Source organism: Scyliorhinus canicula, chromosome 8 (assembly GCF_902713615.1).
Source record: "Scyliorhinus canicula chromosome 8, sScyCan1.1, whole genome shotgun sequence".
In the NCBI taxonomy this organism is placed as follows: Eukaryota; Metazoa; Chordata; class Chondrichthyes; order Carcharhiniformes; family Scyliorhinidae; genus Scyliorhinus; species Scyliorhinus canicula.
Genome location: NC_052153.1, coordinates 127,309,890 through 127,334,578, shown reverse-complemented (window position 1 = coordinate 127,334,578; position 24,689 = coordinate 127,309,890). Strand labels below are relative to the sequence as shown.

The 24,689-nt window shown below is 47.8% G+C and overlaps 1 protein-coding gene across 5 annotated transcripts in view; it reads left to right on the top strand.

Annotated features, from left to right (window-relative positions):
* The window catches only part of LOC119970492, a 309,781-nt gene that overhangs the window by 177,641 nt on the left and 107,451 nt on the right, over positions 1-24,689 (top strand). For all 5 annotated transcript variants that reach the window (XM_038805212.1, XM_038805211.1, XM_038805213.1 and 2 more), the window contains one exon: positions 405-527. In XM_038805212.1, the coding sequence (XP_038661140.1) occupies positions 405-527 (123 nt within the window). The remainder of the gene's footprint in view (positions 1-404; positions 528-24,689) is intronic.

Below are 24,689 nucleotides of genomic sequence, written 5' to 3'. Positions count from 1 at the left end.
TCCCCAAGATGTCACCTCCATTGTTACTTTCATATTTTTATTCATTTCTCATGACGTTTAAATTTTAGAAATTCAGTGCTCTTTGTAACCCTGATTGACTTCTCATTGTGTGGACAATACTAGATTCACTTTAGATTGTATGGGGCGCATGGATACAGATTCAGCAGATTTTTTTGCATTTTATTGTGCAAACTTTTAACAGTAACTCAGTGGTCTGATTTGGTTTAACTTTCTGTTGCTATTCTGCATATTCAAGCTCAAGTAACAAAACCCTGTTCCTCACTTTGATTTGAAATTATTTATCTGAAATGGCAGCTCATGAAACTTGTTTTTTTTTTCATTTTGGAATTAAAATCCAAGCAAGTTACTTATTCATACAAATATTCTTTAAATTCTGTTTATAGGCAGCAAATGTTGAAAACCTTTCAATGATGTGGCTGATGTCAGGAAGGAATCTGACTAAACAACCTGTGACTCTCCTAGAACTCTGTTATGGCAGGATGGCTAACCTGAACCTTCAGCGTGTGGTAAGTATGAATGAAAACCTAAGATTTAAAACTAGGCAGTCAGTGTTGAACTGGATAGTTTAATATGAATGAATTACTGAAATAAGATAACTATTGAACTGTATCAGAACAAAAACAGTTCTACAATTATTATTTACCTTTGTCATCATAGAACAGTACAGTACAGAACAGGCCCTTCGGCCCTCGACGTTGTGCCTAGCAATGATCACTCTACTCAAACCCACGTATCCAGCCTTTATCCGTAACCCAACAACACACCCTTAACCTTACTTTTTAGGACACTACGGGCAATTTAGCATGGCCAATCCACCTAACCCGCACATCTTTGGACTGTGGAAGGAAACCGGAACACCCGGAGGAAACCCACACACACACGGGGAGGACGTGCAAACTCCGCACAGACAGTGACCCAGCCGGGAATCGAACCTGGGACCCTGGAGCTGTGAAGCATTTATGCTAACCACCATGCTACCGTGCTGCCCCTTTGTCATCTTTAGATTCAATATTCCAATGCTCTTTTGGTTGGCAAACTATTAAATTCAGCTTATCGAAAACTCTGCTACCGAAATCAAAAGGCCATTTTATCCATTGCTCCAATCCTTGCTGGCCTATTTTGGCTCCGAGTCACCTGACACTTTCAATTTGCAACCTTATGTAAAAGACGAGCTAATACGTAATTTGGATATTCTGAATTCTCCCTCAGTGTATCCGAACAGGCATCGTACTGTAGAGACTAGAGGATTTTCACAGTAATTTCATTGCAGTGTTAATGTAAGCCTACTTGTGACAATAATAAAGATTATTATTATTAAATTCTTTCATGGCCTCATCCCTCCGAATATCCAAATCCTCCTCTCAGAGACAGGATTTATACCCATTTGGAAACAAATGGACTCATTAATGTTAGACAGCATGGTTTTGTGAAGGGAAGGTCATGCCTCACGAACTTGATTGAGTTATTTGAGGAGGTGACAAAGATGATTGATGAGGAGCAGGCGGTGGATATTGTTTACATGGACTTCAGTATAGCCTTTGACAAGGTGCCTCATGGCAGACTGGTACAAAAGGTGAAGTCACACGGGATCAGAGGTGAGGTATTAGGATGGATACAGAACTGGCTCGGTCACAGAAGGCAAAGGGTAGCAGTAGAAGGGTGTTTTCTGAATGGAAGGTTGTGACTAGTGATGTTCCACAGAGATCTATGCTGGGGCGTCTCTTGTTTGTTGCATACATAAACAATTTAGAGGAAAATGTAGCTGGTCTGATTAGTAAGTTCGTGGATTACACCAAGGTTGTTGGAGTGGCAGATAGTGTTGAGGATTGTCAGAGGATACAGCAGAACATAGATAGGTTGGAGACTTGGGCAAAGAAATTGCAAATGAAGTTTAATCTGGACAAATGTGAGGTAATGCATTTTTGTAGGTCTAACATAGAGTGGAAATATACCATAAATGACAAAACTCTTAGGAATATGGAAAGTCAGAGAGATCTGGGCGTGCAGGACCACAGACCTTTGAAAGTGGCAACACAAGTGGACAAGGTAGTCAAGAAAGCATACAGAATGCTTGCCTTCATTAGACGGGCATTGAGTATAAAAACTGGCAAGACATGCTACAGTTGTATAGTAGCTTGGTAAGGCCGCATTTGGAATATTGCGCACAATTCTGGTTGTCACACTGCCAGAAGGATGAGGAGGCTTTGGAGAGGGTGCAGAGGAGGTTTACCAGGATGTTGCCTGGTCTGGAGGGTGGAGAGTGTGGAGTATGTGGAGAGGCTAAATAGACTCCAACTGTTTTCATTAGAAAGACGGAGATTGAGGGGTGACCTGATAGAGGTCTACAAGATTATGAGGGCATGGATTGAGTGGATGGGCAGGCACTCCTTCCCAGGGTGGAGGGATCAATCACCAGGGTACATAGGTTTAAGGTCCATGGGGCAAAGTTTAGAGGACATGTGCGAGGCAGGTTTCTACGCAGAGGATGGTGAGTGCCTTGAACGCGTTGCCAGGGGAGGGTGTGGAAGCAGATATATTAACGTTGTTCAATGGATAGGATGGGTATGGAGGGATAGGGCACAAGGAAGTACTGAGGGTTTGGCAAAGGTTGGTATCATGGCTGGTACAGGCTTGGAGGGCCGAAGGGCCTGTTCCTGTGCTGTATTGTTCTTTGTTCTTCGTTGTTTTACAAGTCCTCTCTCATCCCACCAATTGTGGAACGTCGTCAGCCTTTCAGACCCGTTACTTTGAAATTTCATCCCTAAATGTCACTGTCTATACACCTTACTCTCCTCCTCAAGTACACTATTTAAAATCCACAACGATTTGGTCGCTCCACATATTATTTCCTTCTTTAACTCAGCATCCAATTTATTTGAAACCTTTTCAAAGCACCTTGAGATTTTCTGCATTAGAGGTGCTACATAAAGGTGCTATACATGTTATTGATCATCTTCATGGTGAGTTGTACATTTAATGTGAGATGCTAAATTTAGTATCATATTTAAATTATACTGCCACAAATATTTCTGCGTTGTTCAGTAGAGTTGTGTTTTTAGGATATGCATTGAAAGCAAGGACAACCGAGTATTTCACAATGGATGCACTGCACAACTTTGCTCACTAGTATAAACATTAGAATCATATAGGTCTTTTAGTTCCTTTTTGGCATTCAATTTACAAACAGCTGCTTCACTAAACTCCACAGAAAACAAATAACTATTGCAATCTGAATTTTTTGATTTACTCCCTTGAACATGGCTGTATGAGAGCTTCACATTACAAGAGACAAGAGTTTACTGGGCTACTCTTAGTCAGGAAAGGAGTGAAGTGATGACAATAATCACAATTGAATGTTGGAAATACATCTCAAATTGTGCAGCTGTGTCCATGACCTTTATGGCTGTTGATTTTTGTAAAATCCAATTTTTCAGCTCTGCTGTATTCACCACTAACTGCAGATGCAGTGACTTTGAAGTGTCTGATGGAAAAAAAAATATGTATGTCATAGAAACTTGGGTGAAGAGCCATTCCTTTTTTCCCTGTGTCAAGGAGCTGACCTGTCAGTTTCCGACTGGAACAAATTCGCAGTGACAGTTTCCAGTTTCCACAAATTACACTTTTGAGTACACTATTTCAACTTGTATCTTGACTATCGAGTTGTAAATTATTCCCATGCTAAATTATTCATGAAGTGCACTCCATCATGTCTTACACCTGGGTACTGAGCAAATGCTATGGACTTTCAAGTTTAGCTCTGGATGCTTCCAACACTTTTGATGTGTCTCAAAAATAATGTATTGTGCTTTAATTGATTCCTTACTTCATATCATTATCTAGAGAACTAAGGTTTGTTTTTGCCAATGATGCAGATTTTATTATTTCAGCAAATGTTCAGCGGTTCAACATTGGAGAGAGTGAAGCATTTTAAAAAGAGAATAAAACATTGCTACTCAAAATTGGATAATAGTTTTATAAATTTATGCCAGTTTTTAAGTACTTACCCAACAACAGCTGGAAGATCCCCCCACATCCTATGTAAGGAACTTACACTCTTCAACTGGAAAATGTCTCATGTCCACAATGTTATGAGTCTCAGAATTCATCCTACCAGATTCCAACGAGTCTGCAGCCTAATAAAAAAAAAATTTAAGTACCTTGGGGAATGGCCATGGACTTAGTTCAGCTCTGGGCAGCTGTTCTTCCCGAACACTACAGCATTAAATGTTGACTTGAACACTTCAGTAGGTCAGAAGTCATATCATTAGTATATAAATAGTATTGTTAATTTAAATTAAATGTATGTGGACTAATAGCTTATCCCTTGAAAGTAAACTAGTATATGTGGAAAATGAAATCCTTGGGCGGGATTCTCCTGGACTTGGCGCGATGGCCCGACGCCGGCGCCAAGAACGGCGTGAACCACTCCGGTGTCGGGCCACCCGGAAGTTGCGGAATCCTCCGCTCATCCTGGGCCTAGGCCAGCGCCGGAGGGGTTGGCGCTGCGCCAGCCCCGCCAAAGGGCCACCATGGTCCCACACATGCGGGGAACCGCCGGCTTGTTCTGGCACATGTGCAGGGGGTTTCTTCTCCGCGCCGGCCATGGTGGAGCCCTACAGAGGCTGGTGCGGAGGGAAAGAGTGCCTCCATGGCACAGGCCTGCCTGCAGATCGGTGGGCCGCCCCGGGGCTTGATCCTCCCGCCCCCCGAGGACCCCGCTAGATGACCGACAAGCCAGGTCCCGCCGTGATGGACCATATCCATTTCACGCCGGCGGGACTGGCTTGAAAACTGGTGGCCAATCAGCCCATCGGGGCCCAGAGAATTGCCAGGGGGGGCCGCTGCCAATGGCCTCCAACTGGCGCGGCGTGATCCCCGTCCCCGTCCACAGTGGGCGTAGTCCAGACTCGCATAGTTAAGTGAATTTATAAACTCTCAACTATGGGAGCAATTTAATTTAAAAAATCAGAGTCTGTTCTGGGCAGGATTAGCGGGCCCCAGGAACGACCCCATTATCTAACGGCACTTTGTTGTACCCTTGGCACTTCCAGAATGCCCAGGTGGCACTGCTAGGCTGCCAGACTGGCAGTACCAAGATATTAGGCTGGCATATTGCCCACACCAGGAATCTGCCCGTGGTGCCCTGTTTGTGTGAGCTGAGTGCAGGGTGCCCGAGGACTCCTTTATAGATGAATTGGGGTATTGGACAGGTCCGGGAATGCCCTGATAGAACATAGAACAGTACAGCACAGAACAGGCCCTTCGGCCCTCGATGTTGTGCCGAGCAATGATCACCCTACTCAAACCCACGTATCCACCCTATACCCGTAACCCAACAACCCCCCCCCCCTTTACCTTACTTTTAAGGTCACTACGGGCAATTTAGCATGGCCAATCCACCTAACCCGCACATCTTTGAACTGTGGGAGGAAACCGGAGCACCCGGGGGAAACCCACGCCCACACGGGGAGGACGTGCAGACTCCACACAGACAGTGACCCAGCCGGGAACCGAACCTGGGACCCTGGAGCTGTGAAGCATTTATGCTAACCACCATGCTACCGTGCTGATCTCTTCCTGTTGGAGCTCTTATGTGCAGGAAATGACGCTAAGTGCGGCTTCGGGGGGTTCCCCGCTGGGGGCGAAAATAGCAACAAAGTGCTGTTAAATATTGGGACCAGCGCTGGGAATGACCCTGCTAATCCCGCTCTGAGCAGACTCTCATATCTTTTGGTTCAATCGCACCCATGAACTGTCTTTGTACAGCACATTGATGTGTTAAACTATCACATTTTGAAGTAGTAGGATATAAGTGTCTATGTCCATTCTGTGGAAGTGTTTCTGTAAAGGATGTGAGAGATGAGCCTTCAGTACACACACTGATCTATTAGCGTCATTTGACAGAAGCTATATGCCTACTGTCTCAGTTTAAAATGTTCTAAGGATCAAAAAAGAGGGAGAAAATAAAATTTAAAAATTGTGATGAGACCTGTGACTAACATTTATTTGGAAAGAATTATAGTTATTAGAATTTTCCTCAAGTTTGAATTACCCTTCTCATCTATTTTTGTTCGAAACTTGCAAATAGTAATAACTTGACAGAGCGTAAATGTTTACAAATGGTTCTTGTGGACATAATTTATTGCAAAAAATGGCTTCGAGAGTTTTTTTATCTTTGTAATCTTTGCGTTCAATTTATATTTGTTGTTGATGTCAGTTTTACATTTGGATTATCTGCTGTTCACTATTTATTGTGTCCTTCTGGAATTGAGAAAATACCAAATATTATCCGACCCATTCACAGAGGCTGACACAACACAATCCCTTTACTGCCCCCAAGAACAGCAATTCACCCATATATAGGAAACAAGAAATACACCAACCACATCACTGAGCAGGCAACATCCCTACCAGTATCCAGATGTGTATCTTTACGTTTGAAAAGTTCAAGATACAGTGGAATAATAAATGTGACCTTCTGTTATCTTAAGAGAAAGAGAAAGCAAGAGAAAGGAGAATGACTCTTCAGCTTAGCATATGCAACAGTACAGGAATTTAACTCGTAGTACATTTAAAATTCAATGCCTGTGCAATTCTTTCCAACATAAATGCTTTTGACCACATGTGTAATGGGAACTGCCTGTGTAAACTTTCCACACTAGAATTACACCTCCCATCAGTGCAGGAGCTGAAGCACCATCAGCACAGCTGTGTAATTGCAACGTGGCAATTTACTTAGGCAGCTTCTTTAAGGATGCAACGAGGCTTCAGGTGGATTTGGACAGACTAAGTGAATGTGCAAGAACATGGCAGATGGAATATAATGTGAAAATATGTGAAGTTATCCACTTTGATAGAAAAAGCAGAAAGTCAGAGGGCGGGATTCTCTGCTTGCCGACGCCGAAATCATATTCGGCGATCGGGCGGAGAATCCTTTCTGATGCCAAAATTGAGTGCGACGCCTGTTTTCGGATGCTTCACCCCCTCCAAAACAGTATCATCGGTGAGTATGCCGCATGCCGCTGGGACGACCTCAGGACATCAGCTGAAGGCCCTCCCCTGATGCTCCGCCCCAGATGGGCCGACTTCCCGACGGCATGGATCACTTGAGCTTTGAGTTTCCGTAAACCTCGCGTGGCGGCTGCGGACTGTGTCCACGCTGCCACAGTTGGGGGGTGGGGAGGAGCCATTCTGCTGGCCGGGGGGCTTCGGTGGGGACTGGTGCGGGGTGGCGAGGGGGTTTACAGGGGGGTACTATCTGGCAGGCCGGGTCAGCGTGCGGCCGGTGCCGTATTGTACGGCGCAACTGCTGCAGGCCACCGCCATGCGCGTGCGCGGCCACAGCCCCGGCAATTCTCCAGCCGTTTCTATCTGGAATGGCGGGGGTTTTACGTGACGCGGCTGCTAGCCCCCACCGGGCGAAGTATCGGTGCTGGGGTGGCGCCGACTTTTTCATTGTAAGACGAGACGTATTCTCCGGACATAGCCTCAAAATCGGAGAAACCATCCCAGAATATCTCTTAAATGGTCAGACATTGAGGAGTGTTAGTGTCCAGAAGGACCTGGGTGTCCTTGTCCATGAGTCACTAAAAGCACGCAGGTTCAATAGCCAATAAAGAAGGCAAATCAAATGTTGGCATTCATTGTGAGGGAATTTAGGTACAGAAGTAAATATATTGGCTACAATTGCAGAGAGCCTTGGTGAGACTGCACCTAGAGTATAGTGTACAGTTTTGGTTTCCTTATCTCAGGAAATTGTGGGGCAGGCTTGATGCCCCGTATAGCCTATTCCTGTTCCCATGTTCTTCCAAAGTTCCTATACCATGGTTATGGCTGGCTTTCAGAGTGGCGGCTTCAAAATAGATTGGAGCTGTTAATAAGGGCAGAATCTTTGGGCAGAATATTCCCATAATTTGTCAGAGTGTCAGGCTCGGACTGAAAACTGCCGTGTATCTCTCCAGATGCACTGCTGAACTTTCAGACCAGGGCCAGAATTTTCCGTTTGGGAGACTGTGGCCTGAATCCTCTGCAGTCGGGATTCTCTGTTCCCGCCAGAAGCGCAACCACAGCCATGGGTTTCCCAGTGGTGTAGGGTGGCTACAATGGGGGGGGATGGTGGGGGTGGGGTGGGCAGGTTTTACATTGTGGGGGGGAGGTTGGCCCTTGGATGGACTTTGGGGGCAACTGCCTTGATGAGTTACCGCCTTATAGATAGATAGAAGATAGAACAGTACAGCACAGAACAGGCCCTTCGGCCCTCGATGTTGTGCCGAGCAATGATCACCCTACTTAAACCCACGTAACCCATATACCCGTAACCCAACAATCCTCCCATTAACCATACACTACGGGCAATTTAGCATGGCCAATCCACCTAACCCGCACATCTTTGGACTGTGGGAGGAAACCGGAGCACCCGGAGGAAACCCACGCACACACAGGGAGGACGTGCAGACTCCACACAGACAGTGACCCAGCCAGGAATTGAACCTGGGACCCTGGAGCTGTGAAGCATTGATGCTAACCACCATGCTACCGTGAGGCCACTATTGTTCCACTATGAGCTCCACGGCGACAGGGCCACGTTTGTCCAGACCTGCACCAATTCTCGGCCACCTGCCACCTTATGAGTTGCACGGTGACACAATAGTTAGCCTCACAGCACCAGGGAGACAGGTTCAATTCCGTCTTTGAGTGACTGTGTGGAGTTGGCATGTTATCCCCGTGTCTGCACGGGTTTCCTCTGTGAGCTCCAGTTTCATCCCACAGTTTCACATATGCTAAATTGCCCCAAAGGTTAGATGGTCTTACAGGTATAGGGCAGAGCATGGGCTTAGGTAAGGTGTTCTTTCAGAAGGTTGGTGCAGACTCGATGGGCCCAATGGCCTCTTTCTGCACTATAAGTATTCTATGATTCAATGATTCTATGATTCTCAGCCCAGAGGACCGGAGAATCACGCGGTTTGGAGAATATAGTGTATGGCCCATTAATAGGATGCAAATTGGTCTTCATTACCCATTTGCATCCTCCCGCTGGTGAGGAGTGCGAACCTTGATCCCATGCCAGCGGGGGATCGGACACTGATCCTGTTTTTTGTCCGATGCTGGATTTTCCACCCGATCGAGATCTCCCTTCAAGTGTCGCAAAATGGAAAATCCAGACCAAGATCTTGAGCCTCTCTGACAAAACTCAATGCATTCTATGCTTGTTTCGAGCAAATCATTGTCAATTTCCCCAGTAGCCTTGGACACACTCATACCTACAGTTGCAGCCTCCAAAGTCAGATCAACCTTCGGAAAGTGAACCCTCGGAAAGCAACGGGTCCTGACTGGGTCCCGGTGATGCACTCAGATCCTGGGTGGACCAACTGGCTGATGTGTTCACAAAAATCTTCAACCTCTCACTACTCCATTTCAAGGTTCCGACCTGCTTCAAGAGGACCACCATCATACTGGTGCCAAAGAAGAACCAGGCAATGTGCCTCAACGCCTACCGTCTAATGGCCTTCATATCTATCATTATGAAATGCTTTGAGAGATTGGTCATGAGACACATCGACTCTATACTCTCAGAATGCTTTGATCCACTGTAATTTGTCACAATGGGTCGACAGCAGACACCATCTTCATGGCCCTACATTCATCCCTGGAGTATCTCGACAACAAGGACTCCTACATCATACTCCTATTCATTGACTACAGCTCCGTCTTCGACACCATAATCCCAGTCAAGCTCATATCAAAATTCCAAATCTAGGACTTGGCTCCTCCCTCTGGAACTGGATCCTTGACTTTCTGACCCATAGACCCCAATCAGTAAGGATAAACAACAACACCTCCTCCACAATAGTCCTCAATACTGGGGCCCCACAAGATTGCGTACTTAGCCCCCAACTATACTCCCTATCCACAAATGACTGTGTGGCAAAATGTGGCCCCGAGTTCATTTACAGGTTTGCTGATGACATGACCGTAGTGGGTCAGATCTTGAACAATCATGCGTCAGATGACAGGAGGGAGATAGTGCCTAGCAGCTTGGTGTAATGACAACAATCTCTCCCTCAACATCAGCCAAACTAAGGAGCTTCTCATTGACTTCAGGAAGTGAAATATCGTACACACCCCTGTCTGCATCAATGGTGCCGAGGTGGAGATGGTTGGCAGCTTCAGTTTCTTAGGTGTGTGCGTCAGCAACAATCTGCCCTGCTATGACCAAGAAAGCACAACAGCACCTATACATCCTAAGGAAACTATGGAAATTCGGCACGTACACATTGGCTCTTACCAATCTTTGCAGATGCGCCATATAAGCATCCTATCTGACTACATCATAGCCTGGTATTGCAACTTCTCAGCCCAAGACCGCAAGAAACTACAGCCAAGTCCATCACGCGAATCTGCCTCCCATCCATTAACTCTGTCTACACCTCCTGCTACCTGGGAAGGCGGGCAGCGCAATCAAATACCCCTCCCACCTGGGTTATTCTCTCTGCCAGTCTCTTCCATTGGGCAGGAGATACAAAAGTCTGAAAACATGCAGTAACAGATTCAAAACAGCTTCTTCCCCGCTGTTTCCAGACTCCTGAATGATCCTCTTATGGACTGAATTGATCTCTCCATGCATCTTCTCTACGCTGCGTATGCTCACCTGATGCCTGTACCTATGTATTTACATTGTGTATCTATCATATGTCTTATGTATTTCATGTATGGAACGATCTGTCTGGGCTGTACGGAGAACAATGCTTTTCATTTTATCTCAGCACATGTGACAATAAATCTAAATCCAGAAAAAGGAGTGTTGTTTACGCCATCAGTTGAGCAGGGCTAGATAGAACTGGCAAGGTGAGCTCCGCAGACATCAGGCAGCCATCTTTAAAGCATGCCTCGGTCAGAACTGAAGTGAAACTCCCCCAGACCTACCACTGCTCTCCCACCCCACCGCCAATGGCATCGTGGGCTCTTCCCCAACCCCCCCGCCACAATTATTGGGGGCTCCCAGTGCCCCCGCCCCACAAGCACCACGGAAGTATCACCCACCTTGTCCCGCCGCCCCATTACTGCCAGGTTCACCCTGCCCTCACTGCCAGGCTCCCTCCCACCCATGCCAGGTCTCTGCCTCCATCACTACCCGCTACCCCCCGTCACTGCCAGTTTCCCTCCCTTCAATGTCCTTGTCTGCTTCTCCACCCTCCCCCCCCCCCCCCCCCCCCCCCCCCCCCGCCCCAACCACCATGTAACGGAATCACCACCCCCCTGCCTATTGGGTTCCCAAGCCGTCCCACCCCTGGCACTGCCCATAACACAAGCTGGTACTGCTGGGTTGGCACAGGCTGTGCCAGGTCATGCCCCTCATGCCCCTTTCTCCCCAGCGTTATACTTGTCTTGGCGCCCCCTGCTGGATTGGCTCGACTGTTTCCCATCTTCATTGAGCTGTTGTAAAGCATGTTAATGTGACGTTACACTGGCAAGATTTGAATGTTCAGTGATGGTAGGCCCTTTTAATAATATTTAAATTCATTTAAATGGTTACCTCATTGGCCAGGGGCAGGGAAAATCCGGAAACGAGTTCTCACCAACAAGAATCTCGTTGCCCTACTAGAGCGGAATTTTACGCCCATGGCGCTGTTCCTGCTGACAAGGAGCACGGGCATAAAATCTGTTCCTTTGACTTAAAAATGCATCTTTTATCTACATGACATTTATCCACCCTGGTCCAATTATCCTCCACCTTCTAACTCCATTTCGCCTGAAGGTTACAGTTGATATTGTCTCACTGTGTGAATCGTCATGGGAAAATCATGATTATTGTGTACAATGCCATCATGAACCATATGTTTCTGTACAACAGCATACTTCAGTTATGTGCTTGACTGGGACTGGTGCCCATTTTATAACTTAAAGCATTCTGTAACCAGTGAGAACAGATGTTGAGTTCATTAAATTCCTGCATCCTTGTTTGACACATTCAACCAATGACAGGACTAAGTTTCCTCCAAAGAAAAGTAGAAAAGGAGCAGAGCCAACAGTGATTGATGCAAAGTCAAAGCCCTCTTGAAAACTCTCCCCTTTATCATTAATCAAAACAGACTTAACTGACCTCTCTTTGTTTTAGAATTTCAAACAAAGTATTTCTTTTTAGTATTAATGCAAAAGAAAGGTATTAAAAAGCGTCATATGTAATGTATTATTCTATATTTGAAGATGCAGCTTATAGTTCTATTGCCATTTCACATTCTCTGTCTCCAATTCGGAATAATGTATCAATAATGGTGCATTACTATTGACCAGTAATATCAATAGCTTTGTGGCACAGAAAGCAGTATAATCATATGAATCTTCACAGTAAGTGAAGAGGTTATAGTTTTATCCAGCAACATAATTACAGATTAAGATATATTAAATTTTTTTGATGTCTTTGCATTTTTACCTCACCCTCCAATATGGATTCCATTTATATCTGCTAACAGTTACTTTTGTAATTTGTTGAATAAAGAGATAATAAAGGAAATTAAGCCCCAGTTGGCTTTATCATTGAGTATTCTTCTGACAAATAAACTTGTACAAAATGGTTATTTGAAAGTATGTATACTTATGATAAAAAGATGTAAACGGACTGTGAGGTGGCTGGCTACCTAATTGAGGCTTCAGTCCTCTTTGCAATTCTATTGCTGCAGCATCATAGAAACATGCAAGTGTAGATTTTCTGAGTTTGTGCTGCTAGCCAGGAGTCTCACCTGCCAGCTGCTCATTTGTGGGAATGAAGTACAGCTTGCCTGTGATTTCCAATATTCATGGCTGGCAGGTGAGGTTCCTTACTGGCAGTGCCAACAAGGAAAATTACTGACTATGCCACTGCCCATTGAAAGCATTGAACCTTACCGGGAACTTAGAGACAGAGCAATAGGGGCTGTTTAGTACTCTGGGCTAAATCGCTGGCTTTCAAAGCAGACCAAGCAGGCCAGCAGCACGGTTCGATTCCCGTAACAGCCTCCCCGAACAGGCGCCGGAATGTGGCGACTAGGGGCTTTTCACAGTAACTTCATTGAAGTCTACTCGTGACAATAAGCGATTTTCATTTCATTTTTTTTCATATTTTTCTGCACAAAGCTTTGGAAGATCATGGTGATGCAGTAACAGCATTTAAAATACAAAGGGGAGAAATATTAAATAAGCCATCAAAGAGCATAAAATCCCTTGTCTGGAAAGTTTGCATCCACATATTTTATAAGAATTTAGAGGAAAGATTATGCAAACTTAATACATTTTTGGAAAAATGTGTATTGCCAGAGAGTTGGTGGAGAGATAATTTGTATCTATATTTATTAAGGAAGATAGAACATGTCAACTTAACATTGGTGATAAGAAAGATAATGGGTGAGACTTTTCCAGCACAATTAATGCTGCCCCTGAACACAGCTACCATACTTGCTGCTGGGAAGCCACGGATGTGGAAACTAAAAAGCATACTGCTCAGAAATTCACTGACGCCTCCCTGGAAAGCCTGTTGGATACAGTAAAGGCTCTCCACGATCTGATATACCTGCACTCTGGGCGAAGACCTGTCAGCAAAATCACTATTCGAGGAGGTGGCAGCGGTGGTGAGCTCAAATGCCTTGTAGAAGAGTGCACCCATCCAGTGCAGGAAGAGGATGATTGATCTCCTGCGGTTTGCCAGGGTAAGTCACTCTTCTCAATCCACATGCCTGTCACAAATCCAGAGGGATCTCATTCAGTGTCAGCTCAAGGGACACCACCACTCGCACTCCCCCACACCCCTTATTTCATTTCCCCTGTGGATCATGTCCTGCTCCCCTTGCTGCTCCTACCCACCATCCACATATGTAGGCGTCCTTATCATCTTCCCTGTCATCCATCATGCTTACACACTCCATCTGTTTTCATGCAGGAAAAATTGGCCCACAACAAGAGGCAGAGATCCCAGTCGGGCAATGGGATACCAGAGCTGAATGTCCTCATGGACTTTGAGGAGCGAGCCCTCCAAGTGGCCGGGGAGGTACGTCAGCTGCTATTGTGCTGATGATGAGGTCGGCAGTGATCAACCAAGTTAGGATCCAGCACTGCATCATCCATCAGACAACAATACTTTGAGTCATGTCTCCTGTTTCTAAAGGCCGCTGCCACGCACCAATGAACTTTCTTTCACAGGCACATCTGGGAAGCAGCTGAGGGGGTCACAAGCCAAGTCCTCAACACCAGCTCTGATAGCAGCACGGACCATGATTTCTCAGAGCCCAAAGTAGAAAGACTGTCTTTTTAAGCCACACCCTCCACCAGCGCAGAGAGGCACACCTCAGTGGGACCTAGTTTTATAGCAACTTCAGGGTCACAATCTGTTGAGCACGTCACACTCTCAGATCCACAGCTAGCGGAGGCAGGGACGTCTCAGGATGTCGGCAATCGGAGGATCGCTAAGTCCCACTGCTCTGGGCTCAGTCATGCTGGCACTCCAAAGATAAACTCAGGAAAATCATAAAGGGATGTCTGCTACACTCTTCGGATTGAAAGGCAGCTTTTGGGGGAGCCCTTATGCCTTCTATCTGACGTGATTGTACCGACATTCCAATGCAACGAGGCAGAAGCTGAGGAGACCCTGGTGCAAGATTGCAGGATCCACGAGTCGCAAGGCCAGAGGATGGCAGAGCTTCTTGAGGTCATCCAGCTTCCCCCCTAGGGCCCTCGGGCACCCAAAGAGTGGAGGATCATCTGGTGCATATCCCGGGACCATCCACCCTGGTGACTCCATGAGTGCCCCACCCATCCTAAACCCCTCTTCCTGTGACCTCTTCAGGTCCAACTCCACAGGCTGAGGTAACTGGCACTGACGTGCAGCAGGACCCCAGAAACAGGCTGGGGCCCCTCAGGCCTCCACCCTCCAGAAGACACCTGCAAAGGTAATCACAGACAGCAAGATGCCACACCTCTGCTGTGGACATTGGGAATGCACCAAGATGTGGCTGTAGAGTTAGAAAAGTTAAGAAGTTGTAGTTGCGCAGTGTGGGCATGGGTGCTGAGACTTGTAGATAGCATTAACCTCTGTAAATGAACTCTCATTGATCACACCCTTTCTATGGTCCATATTCTGATTAACTGTGTTGCTGCAGTCCTGACACTAAAACTGGATTCCTGCACCAGGCGAAGGCAGACTGCTCAGTCCAGGTCTCCCTCCATATGCTTTGGTCAAGATTGCCAGATGATGTGTCTTCACAGTGACTGAACATAGCAGTCATGCCTGTTCCTTGTTGGGTATGAGGATGTGTGCTGCAATGTACATGGCTAGCACCACTCATTCCCGCCATTGCCCATGTGTGTCTCTGAACCTTTTAAGCAGCCACCGCCGCCACCATCCCATCTGCTTCAACCACCGATGACACTGAATCTCAAGTATACAGGTCATGAAGGATGGAGAGGTGAAACTTTCTCTGTTGCATAACCAGGCTATGACCCTAGTCACTGAGAGTAAATGAGCTGCCACCAGCCAGATATTCAGGGACGCTTTGTGAGGATCTATGTACTGTCCGCATCGAAAGACATCTTGCAATGTAGGGACTATGAGCAACTGCCCCCTCCCCATGTCTTATCACATAGGATATGCACTGACAACAGATGGAAGAGCAATGCTCACAGAAGGCAGGTGAAGATAATGGGATGTTCTCACCACCCCCAGGAATGTAACAGCAATGATTGCATCTGGAGCTCGTCTGGTCTATTCTAGACATCGCTAATGCATCATAGCTGACGTCCTCTCCCTCGAAGATCTCCTCAGCCTCGTCCCCTTTGACATCGTCCTCATCGGAGAAAACGTGCTGCTCCTCTTCAGGCAGTTCCTCCCCACATTACAGTTTCTCACCTTGTTGCAGCACCAAGTTGTGTAGGGTGCAGCAAGCGTTCACGATGCATGACATCCTCTGCAGGTTGTATTGTGGGGCTCCACCAGAAAGGTACAAGCACCGGAACCTCACCTTCAGCATCCCAGTGGTCTGCTCCATGAGTATCACTACCCACCATGCTAAATGGAATAGACTTTGAACAGATCTAGCAACTCAACTGGGCATCCATGAGGCACTGTGGGCTATCAGCAGCAGCAGATTTATACTCAACCACATTCTGTACATCGCACGACAATCGCCGGGCAGGAATGTTCCCTTCCAGTCGGGGAACACTTCAGCAGTCAAGAGCATTCAGCCTCTGATCTTCGGGTAAGCGTTCTCCAAGGCTACCTTCGGGACACACAACAACATAGAATCGCCGAGCAGAAACTTATAGCCAAGTTCCGCACACATGAGTAGGGCCTCAACCAGGACCTTGGATTCATGTCGCATTTCATTCACCCTCCACCATCTGGCCTGGACTTACAAAATCCTACCAACTGTCCTGGCTTGAGACAATTCACACCTCTTTAACCTGTGATTATCCCTCTCTCCAGTGGCTCCGTCTGGACCAAAAGGATGTAATTACCTGCGAAGACTTGCATTCAAAGTATCATCTTGCATATTTGACTGTGTCTATATATATGTTTCTGGAACCCACCTCTTCATTCACCTGAGGAAGCTGTGCTCTGAAAGCTAGTGATTCGAAACAAACCTGTTGGACTTTTACCTGGTGTTGTAAGATGTCTGACTGTGCTCATCCCAGTCCAGCTCCAGCATCTCCACATCACATTCTGTAAATTCATGGCCTGGCATATTCCCCCACTCTACCATTACCACCAAACGAGGGGATCAGCCCTGGTCAAATGAAGAGTGCAGAGGAGCATGCCAGGAGCAAAAGCAGGCATACCTAAAAATTAGATGTCAACCTGGTGAAGCTACAATGCAGCATTACTTGGAGCAAGTAAAAGTTAGAGCGAAGCGATTTCACAACCAACGGACCAGATCTAAGCTCTGCTGTCCTGACACATCCAGTCATGAATGGTGGTGGACAATTAAACAACTCACTAGAGGAGGAGGCTGCACAAATATACCCATTCTCATTGATGGAGGAGTCTTGCACATCTGTGCAAACGATAAGGCTGAACTATTCTCAAGAATCTTTAGCCAGGGGGGCCAAGCGGATGATCCATCTTGGTTTCCTCCAGAGGTCCCCAGTATCACAGATGTCAGTCTTCAGGCAATTCGATTCACTCCACGTGACATAAAGAAACGGCTGCAGGATTGGATATTGCAAAGGCTATGGATCCTGACAATATTCTAACCATAGTCCTGAAGACTTGTGCTCCAGAACTTGTCGCACCCCTCGCTAATATAGTATTCCAGTATAGCGACAACACTGCCATCTATTGGGCAATGTGAAAAATTGCCCAGATATGTCCTGTACACAAGAAACAGGACAAATCCATCCTGGCCAATTACCGTCCCCATCAGTCTACTCTCAGTCACCAGCAAAGTGATGGAAGGGGTCATCAACAATCCTAGAAAGCGGCACTTACTCAGCAATAACCTGCTCACGGATGCTCAGATTGGTTTCTGCCAGGGTTACTCAGCTCCTGACCTCTTTACAGCCTTGGTTCAAACATGAACAAGAGAGCTGAATACGAGAGATGAGGGTGACTGCCCTTGACATCAAAGCAGTATTTGACCGAGTATGGCATCAAGGAGCCCGAGCAAAACTGGAATCAGTGGGAATCAGGGGGAAAACTTTTTGTTGGTTGGAGTCATACCGAGCACAAAGGAAAATGGTTGCTGTGGTTGGAGGTCAATCATCCCTGCCCCAGGACAACTCTGCAGGAGTTCCTCAGAGTAGTGTCCTAATCCCAACCATCTTCAGCTGCTTCATCAATAATCTTCCTTCCATTATAAGGTGAGAATGGGGATATTCACAGATGGACGGCACAATGTTCAGCACCATTTACGACTCCTCGGATACTGGCAATATCCAGGCTTGGGCTGACAAATGGCAAGTAATATTTGTGCCAGGCAATAACCATCTCCAACAAGAGAGGATTTAACTATTGCCCTCTCATATTCAATGGCATCAGAACATAGAACACTACAGCGCAGTACGGGCCCTTCGGCTCTCGATGTTGCGCCGACCTGTGAAACCATCTGAAGCCTATCTGACCTACACTATTCCATTTTCATCCATATGTCTATCCAGTGACCACTTAAATGCCCTTAAAGTTGGCGAGTCTACTACTATTGCAGGCAGGGCGTTCCACACCCCTACTACTCTCTGAGTAAAGAAACTGCCTCTGACATCTGTCCTATATCTATCACCCCTCAATTTAATCTATGTCCCCTCGTGTTGGTCATCACCATCCGAGGAAAAAGACTCTCACTGTCCACCCTATCTAACCCTCTGACTATCTTATATGTCTCTATTAAGTCACCTCTCAGCCTTCTCCTCTCTAACGAAAACAACCTCAATTCCCTGAGCCTTTCCTCGTAAGACCTTCCCTCCATACCAGGCAACATCCTAGTAAATCTCCTCTGAACCCTTTCCAAAGCTTCCACATCCTTCCTATAATGTGGTGACCAGAACTGCACGCAGTACTCCAGGTGTGGCCGCACCAGAGTTATGTACAGCTGCAGCATGACCTTGTGGTTCCGAAACTCAATCCCCCTGCATTACCATAACTGAATCCCCCATTATCAACCTTCTGGGGGTTACCATTGGACAAAACTGAATTGGATGAGCCACATAAATACTATGGCTACCAGAGCAGGCTCGGGATCCTGTGGCAAGTAACTCATCTCCTGGCTCCCCCACAGCCTGTCCACCATCTAAAAGGCACAGGTCAGGAGTGTAATGGAATAATCTCCACTTGCCTGGATGAGTGCAGCTCCAAAACACTCAAGAAGCTCAATACCACCCAGGAGAAAACAGCCTGCTTGATTGATACCCCTTGCACAAACATTCAATCTCTCTAACACTGACGAACTGTAGCAGCCATGTGTACCATCTACAAGATGCACTGTAGGAACTCATCAAGGTTCCTTAGGAAGTACCTGCTAAACCCAAGACCACTAACACCCAGAAGGACAACAGCAGCAATTTTTTCTTTATTTGTTCATGGATTTTAAGAGTCAACCACATTGCCTTGGATCTGGAGTCACATGTAGACCAGACCAGGTAAGGAAGACAGATTTCCTTTCCTGTAGGACCTCAGTGAACTGGATGGGTTTTTACAACAATCAACAAGTTTCATGGTCATCTTTTAGACTCTATGGGAAGGCGGTGGTGTAGTGGTACTGTCACTGCACCAGTAAACCAGAGACCCAGAGTAATGCTTTGGGGACCCAGGTTTGAATCCCGCCACTCAGATGGTAAAATTTGAATGAAAAGTCTAATGATGACCATGGCACCATTGGCAATTGTAAAAACCCATCTGGTTCACTAGTGTCCTTTAGGGAAGGAAATCTGCCACCCTCACCTGGTCTGGCATACATGTGACTCTAGACCCACAGCAATGTAGTTGACTCTAAACTGACCCCTCAAGGGCAATTGGGGATAGGCAATAAATGCTGACATAGATTGTGATATCCACGCGCCATGAACGAATAATTTAAAAAATCCATATTTTTATTGAATTCTAATTTCACCATCTGCCATGGTGTGATTTGAACCCTGGTCCCCAGAGCATGACTCTGGGTCTCTGGATTACTAGTCCAGTGATAATAACATTAAACCATTGCCTCCCCGTACCTAGGAACACCACCACTAAGAGATTCCCCTCCTAATCACTCACCATCCTGACTTAGGACAACATCCTGGAACTCCCTCCTTAACAGCACAGTGGGTGTACCTACACCTCAAAGACTGCAGCGGTCAAGAAGACAGCTCCCTACCACCTTGTGAAGGACAACTAGGGAAGGGCAATAAATGCTGACCTAACCAGCGACGGCCACATCTCGTAAATGAATTTTTTAAGAATCCTCTTGTGTGTGGAGAAGGTTGTGCCACTCTTTACTGTTGAGAGTTCTGTTCCTGCCTTTTGTGAACCAGGTCCCTCCATTGATATTTCCTTCTCTGTCCTTGAGCAAGAAGAATGAAAGCGCATTCAGCAGGCTCCATTTTTCATTCGTGTTCCTCACTGCAGCATCAAAGAGAGAGACTTGGTGGTTAGCTTCTGTCTCCGAAGGACCACTCTTTGCTCAGTCATCGCCTGAGACTGCCTCTGAAAGCCCATTGACTCATGTCCTGGCCGCCACGTTCATGCCCAGTCCTTCACTCACATGCAGAGTGGGCAAGACCCCACATCACCATTGCCCTTCACCACATGATCGAATGACCACAGCTTTGGTCACTTTATTTCATCCTGAGTTCTCCCCTGGGCTCGCAATCTAGACTATGAGGAGCACTTATCAAAATGCACCTCTGCATGCAGGCAAGGGTTAGGAGCGCTCTCTTCTGTGCCATTGCCAACTGTCTGAGGAAATGCATTTGCTTGCACAATCGGCATTTGTTGGAGGCAAATCATGCAGTTAGCGATTTTGGAGGTCAGTGCGTCAAGGGTTTTATGCTGAGTAATGATCAATGGCACTCACACGAGGACAGCTTGTAGCACAGTGGTGGCATCTCTATCCATTGAACTAGAAGCTCTGGGTTTGCATCCAATGTCAGGACATGTTAGCCCTGGAAGGAGCATTCAATGCAAATAATCAACTTGGAAAACCTTCCATCACTTCCCCTACTATTTCTTAAAGGGTAATAAAGCAGTATATGGGTGTGAAGATACACCAGTACAACATAAATGGTGCTTGAGTGGGCATACTTGCGTGAGTAGTTAGACAACAGGCATGTCAATATGTCAATTGAGTTACAGCTGAACAATCTCAATTTCAATGGGATGAGGATCGCTGACATGCCTTTCCATTCGCCTTGCCCTTGTGAGCCTCCCAGATGACTGCCCACCTACCCACTGCACTGCCCCAGGCTTCCCTACCCCACCTGTGAGGCCCTTCTAAGAGTCCCATGGTCCAGCAGCAGAAGACATCAGGAATGGTGCTCTTCACACTTGATAGTCTTTTTTCTGGTCAGCTACTTTGGAATATTTGAAGAGATAACAGAGTAGATGCAATTTATCTAGGATGAACAGGTTGTGTCTCTTTCGCTTGCAAAGAAAAGGCTGAGGTGACCACATAGAGGTCTTTAAAATTGATAGATTTCGAAGAGTCAATACAGAGAAAGTGTTTATTTTTTTTAAATAAATTTAGAGTACCCAATTATTTTTTCCAATTAAGTGGCGATTTGGTGTGGTCAATCCATCTAACCTGCATATCATTGGGTTGTGGGGGTGAAACCCATGCAGACAAGGGGTGAATGTGCAAACTCCACACAGACAGTGGCCCGGGGTCGGGATCGAACGTGGATCCTCAGCGCCATAGGCAGCAGGGCTAACCACTGCACCACCGTGCTGCCCTACAGAGAGTGTGTTTCAACCTGTGGGCAACAGCAATACCTGGAGACTTTCAATATAAGATAATCACCAAAAAATCAAACAGGAAGTCAGAGGAAACTTCTGTACCAATGGGTGGTGGGAATGTTGAACTTTCGGGAATGATTCAGGCAAATAAGGGAAGGCTTGGTAAGCATATGAAGGAGAATGGAACAGAGGGTTATGCTGATAAAGTTGGGTGAGGAAGGATGGGAAGGCTTAATTGGAGCATAAATGTTCATGGACTGTTTTGGGAAAATTGACTATTTCTGTGCTGTAGATTCTATCTAACAGTGACAGTTGCCAAATGAAATGAAATGAAAATGAAAATCACTTATTGTCACGAGTAGGCTTCAATGAAGTTACTGTGAAAAGCCCCTAGTCACCACATTCCGGCGCCTGTCCGGGGAGGCTGGTACAGGAATGGTATGTCTTCTAAAAAATATTTTAATCTATAAATATATATCAAATTAGTGATGGGCTACATCTGTCAGTTGTGAACAGAAATCCATTGTAAGATCTTGTTGTAAAAATTATTTAGTCAGTTAACCTCAGAACATTACTACAAAGCAATACAGGTGATCAGTAAGAGTAGTTTATTTTGCCGCACAGTCAAAATCTCTTCTGCAAAACTAGTCTAAGTATGTAATTAAAAGGACATTTTACAATTCTCCCATTGGGTAACAACAAGAAAAGAAACTTCCTCAAACCATGCTCTGAAAGTTGAAGTTAAATCTGTTGTTTATAATTTTAAACTTTTTGTGTTAAATTTTACAATAATGTGCACAAATATTTAAGGTAAAAGGTTAAACCAACTTCAGTACCATGTGTGAAATTACACGGTTAAACTCATTCCAGATTCAGTAATAAAAGATCAGCCACCAAACCATTGAAGTCAGTGAATGATGGCCCAAAATTGTAAACCTTTTACAAGTCTTGATAACGAACAAGATCAAGTTCTATGAGTATCACTGTTGAAGAAATTATAGCAAGCTCACAATTTCTTTTTGCTTTTCGGTGCTTTTTATATGTTTTACTTTTATGTCCTGCATATGTCAATGTTTGTAAAGATAGTGGGCAGGATTCTCTCAGCCCACGCCGATGACCGGAGAATTGCCACCATTGGCGCCGGCGCAGTCGGCCCCCCCCCCCCCCCCCCCCCCCGGCGATTCTCCGCCCAGGATGGGCCGAGTGGCCACGTGTGGTCATACCCGGCGGACCTCGGCGTGCATCCTTTCGGGGGCGGCCTGGCTGGGGGGGGTCTGACCCCTGGGGGGCTTCCGCTGTGGCCTGGCCCGCGATCGTTGCCTACCAATTGGCAGGCCGTCCTCTCGGGCTGGGGGCTTCTTTTGGTCCGTGCCGGCCCCATAGCCCTATGCCATGTTGCGCCGGGGCAGGCGTGGAGAAGGAAGCCACCGTGCATGCGCGCAATTGCGCCGGTCGCAGTATGCATGCGCGCATTCGGCTGAACGCAGCGCACATGCGCAGACCGGCGGCACCCATTTGACGCCGATATTGGCAGCTGGAGCGGCGTGAGTCGCTCCAGTGCTGTGCTGGCCTCCTGTCTGTGGGGCTCAGGATTGCTGCTCCTGGGCGCCTGTTGATACTGTCGTAAAACATGACGGCGTTTATGATGGCGTCAACACTTAGCCTCAGAATCAGAGAACTCTGCCCAATTTATCCCAAATTTACATGGGAGATGATTTAAAATGCATTCATTTGCGACTACACTTAGGGCGCGATTCTCCGCTCCCCACGCCGTGTGGGAGAATCGCGGGAGGGCCGGGCGAATCATGCCACGCCATTCGATTCTCCCGCGATTCTCCCACCCCTCCCCCCAACCAAAATGACATGTCGCGTTTTTCGACAGGCCGCTCGGAGAATTGCCGGTCAACGTTTCTCACAGCGACCGGTGATTCTCCGGCCCGGATGGGCCGAGCGGCCTGCCGAAACCGACCGGTTCACGCCGGCGCCAACCACACCTGAACAGCGCGCGACAGGTGAGTGTGAGGCCTGCGGGGGGGGGGGGGGGGGGGAGGGAGGATCGAGCACCACGGGCGTGCTCAGCAGATGTCTGGCCCGCGATTGGTGCACACCGATCGTCGGGCCGGCGTCTGTAAACGACGCACTCTTTTCCCTCCGCCCTAAGGGCGCGATTCTCCCAACGGGAGACTGAGTGCCGACGCCGGAGTGAAACCCGGAGTGTTTCACTCCGGCGTCGGAGGCTGCTCCTCGCCCCTTATTTCCCCCCCCCCCCCCCAGGGGGCTAGGAGCGGCGGTGCATGAATCCCGAACGCCCGGCCTTGACGCTTGCAGTGCGCCAGGAATGACGCGGCCGGCGCTGCCGAAGTGACGTCAGCCGCGCATGCGCAGGTTGGCCGGCTCCAACCCGCGCATGCGCGGTTGCCGTCTTCCCCTCCGCTGCCCCGCAAGACATGGCGGCTTGATCGTGCGGGGCGGCGGAGGGAAATGAGTGCGTCGTTTACAGACGGCGGCCTGATGATCGGTGGGCACCGATTGCGTGCCAGACATCTGCTGAGCATGCCCATGGTGCTCGATCCTACCTCCGCACCCCCCCACAGGCCCCACAATCACCTGTCACGCGCTGTTCACGCCGGCAGCGACCAGGTGTGGTTGGCGCTGGTGTGACGGTGTGAACCGGTCGGGTTCGGCAGGCCGCTCGGCCCATCCGGGCCGGAGAATCACCGGTCGCTGTGAGAAACGGCGAGAGGCAATTCTCCGAGCGGCCTGTCGAAAAACGTGACACGCCATTTTTGGGGGGGGGGGGGGGGGGGGGGGGGGGGGGGGGGGGAGAATCGTGGTGGGTGCCAGGGCGGCGTGGCGTGATTCGCCCGGCCCTCCCGCAATTCTCCCACTCGGCACCGCTGCCCCCAACTCCCCACCCCTATCCGTACCCCCCCACCCCCACCACCCCTACCCCCCTCCCCACCACCCCTACCCCCCTCCCCACCACCCCTACCCCCCTCCCCACCACCCCTACCCCCCTCCCCACCACCCCTACCTCCATCCCCACCACCCCACCCCCCCTCCCCACCACCCCTACCCTCCTCCCCACCACCCCTACCCCCTCCCCACCATCCCTACCCCCCTCCCCACCACCCCTACCCCCCTCCCCACCACCCCTACCCCCCTCCCCACCACCCCTACCCCCCTCCCCACCACCCCTACCCCCCTCCCCACCACTCCTACCCCACTCCAACGCCGCCCCCCCATCTCTCTCAACGCCGGTACCCCCCCCTCTCTCTCAACA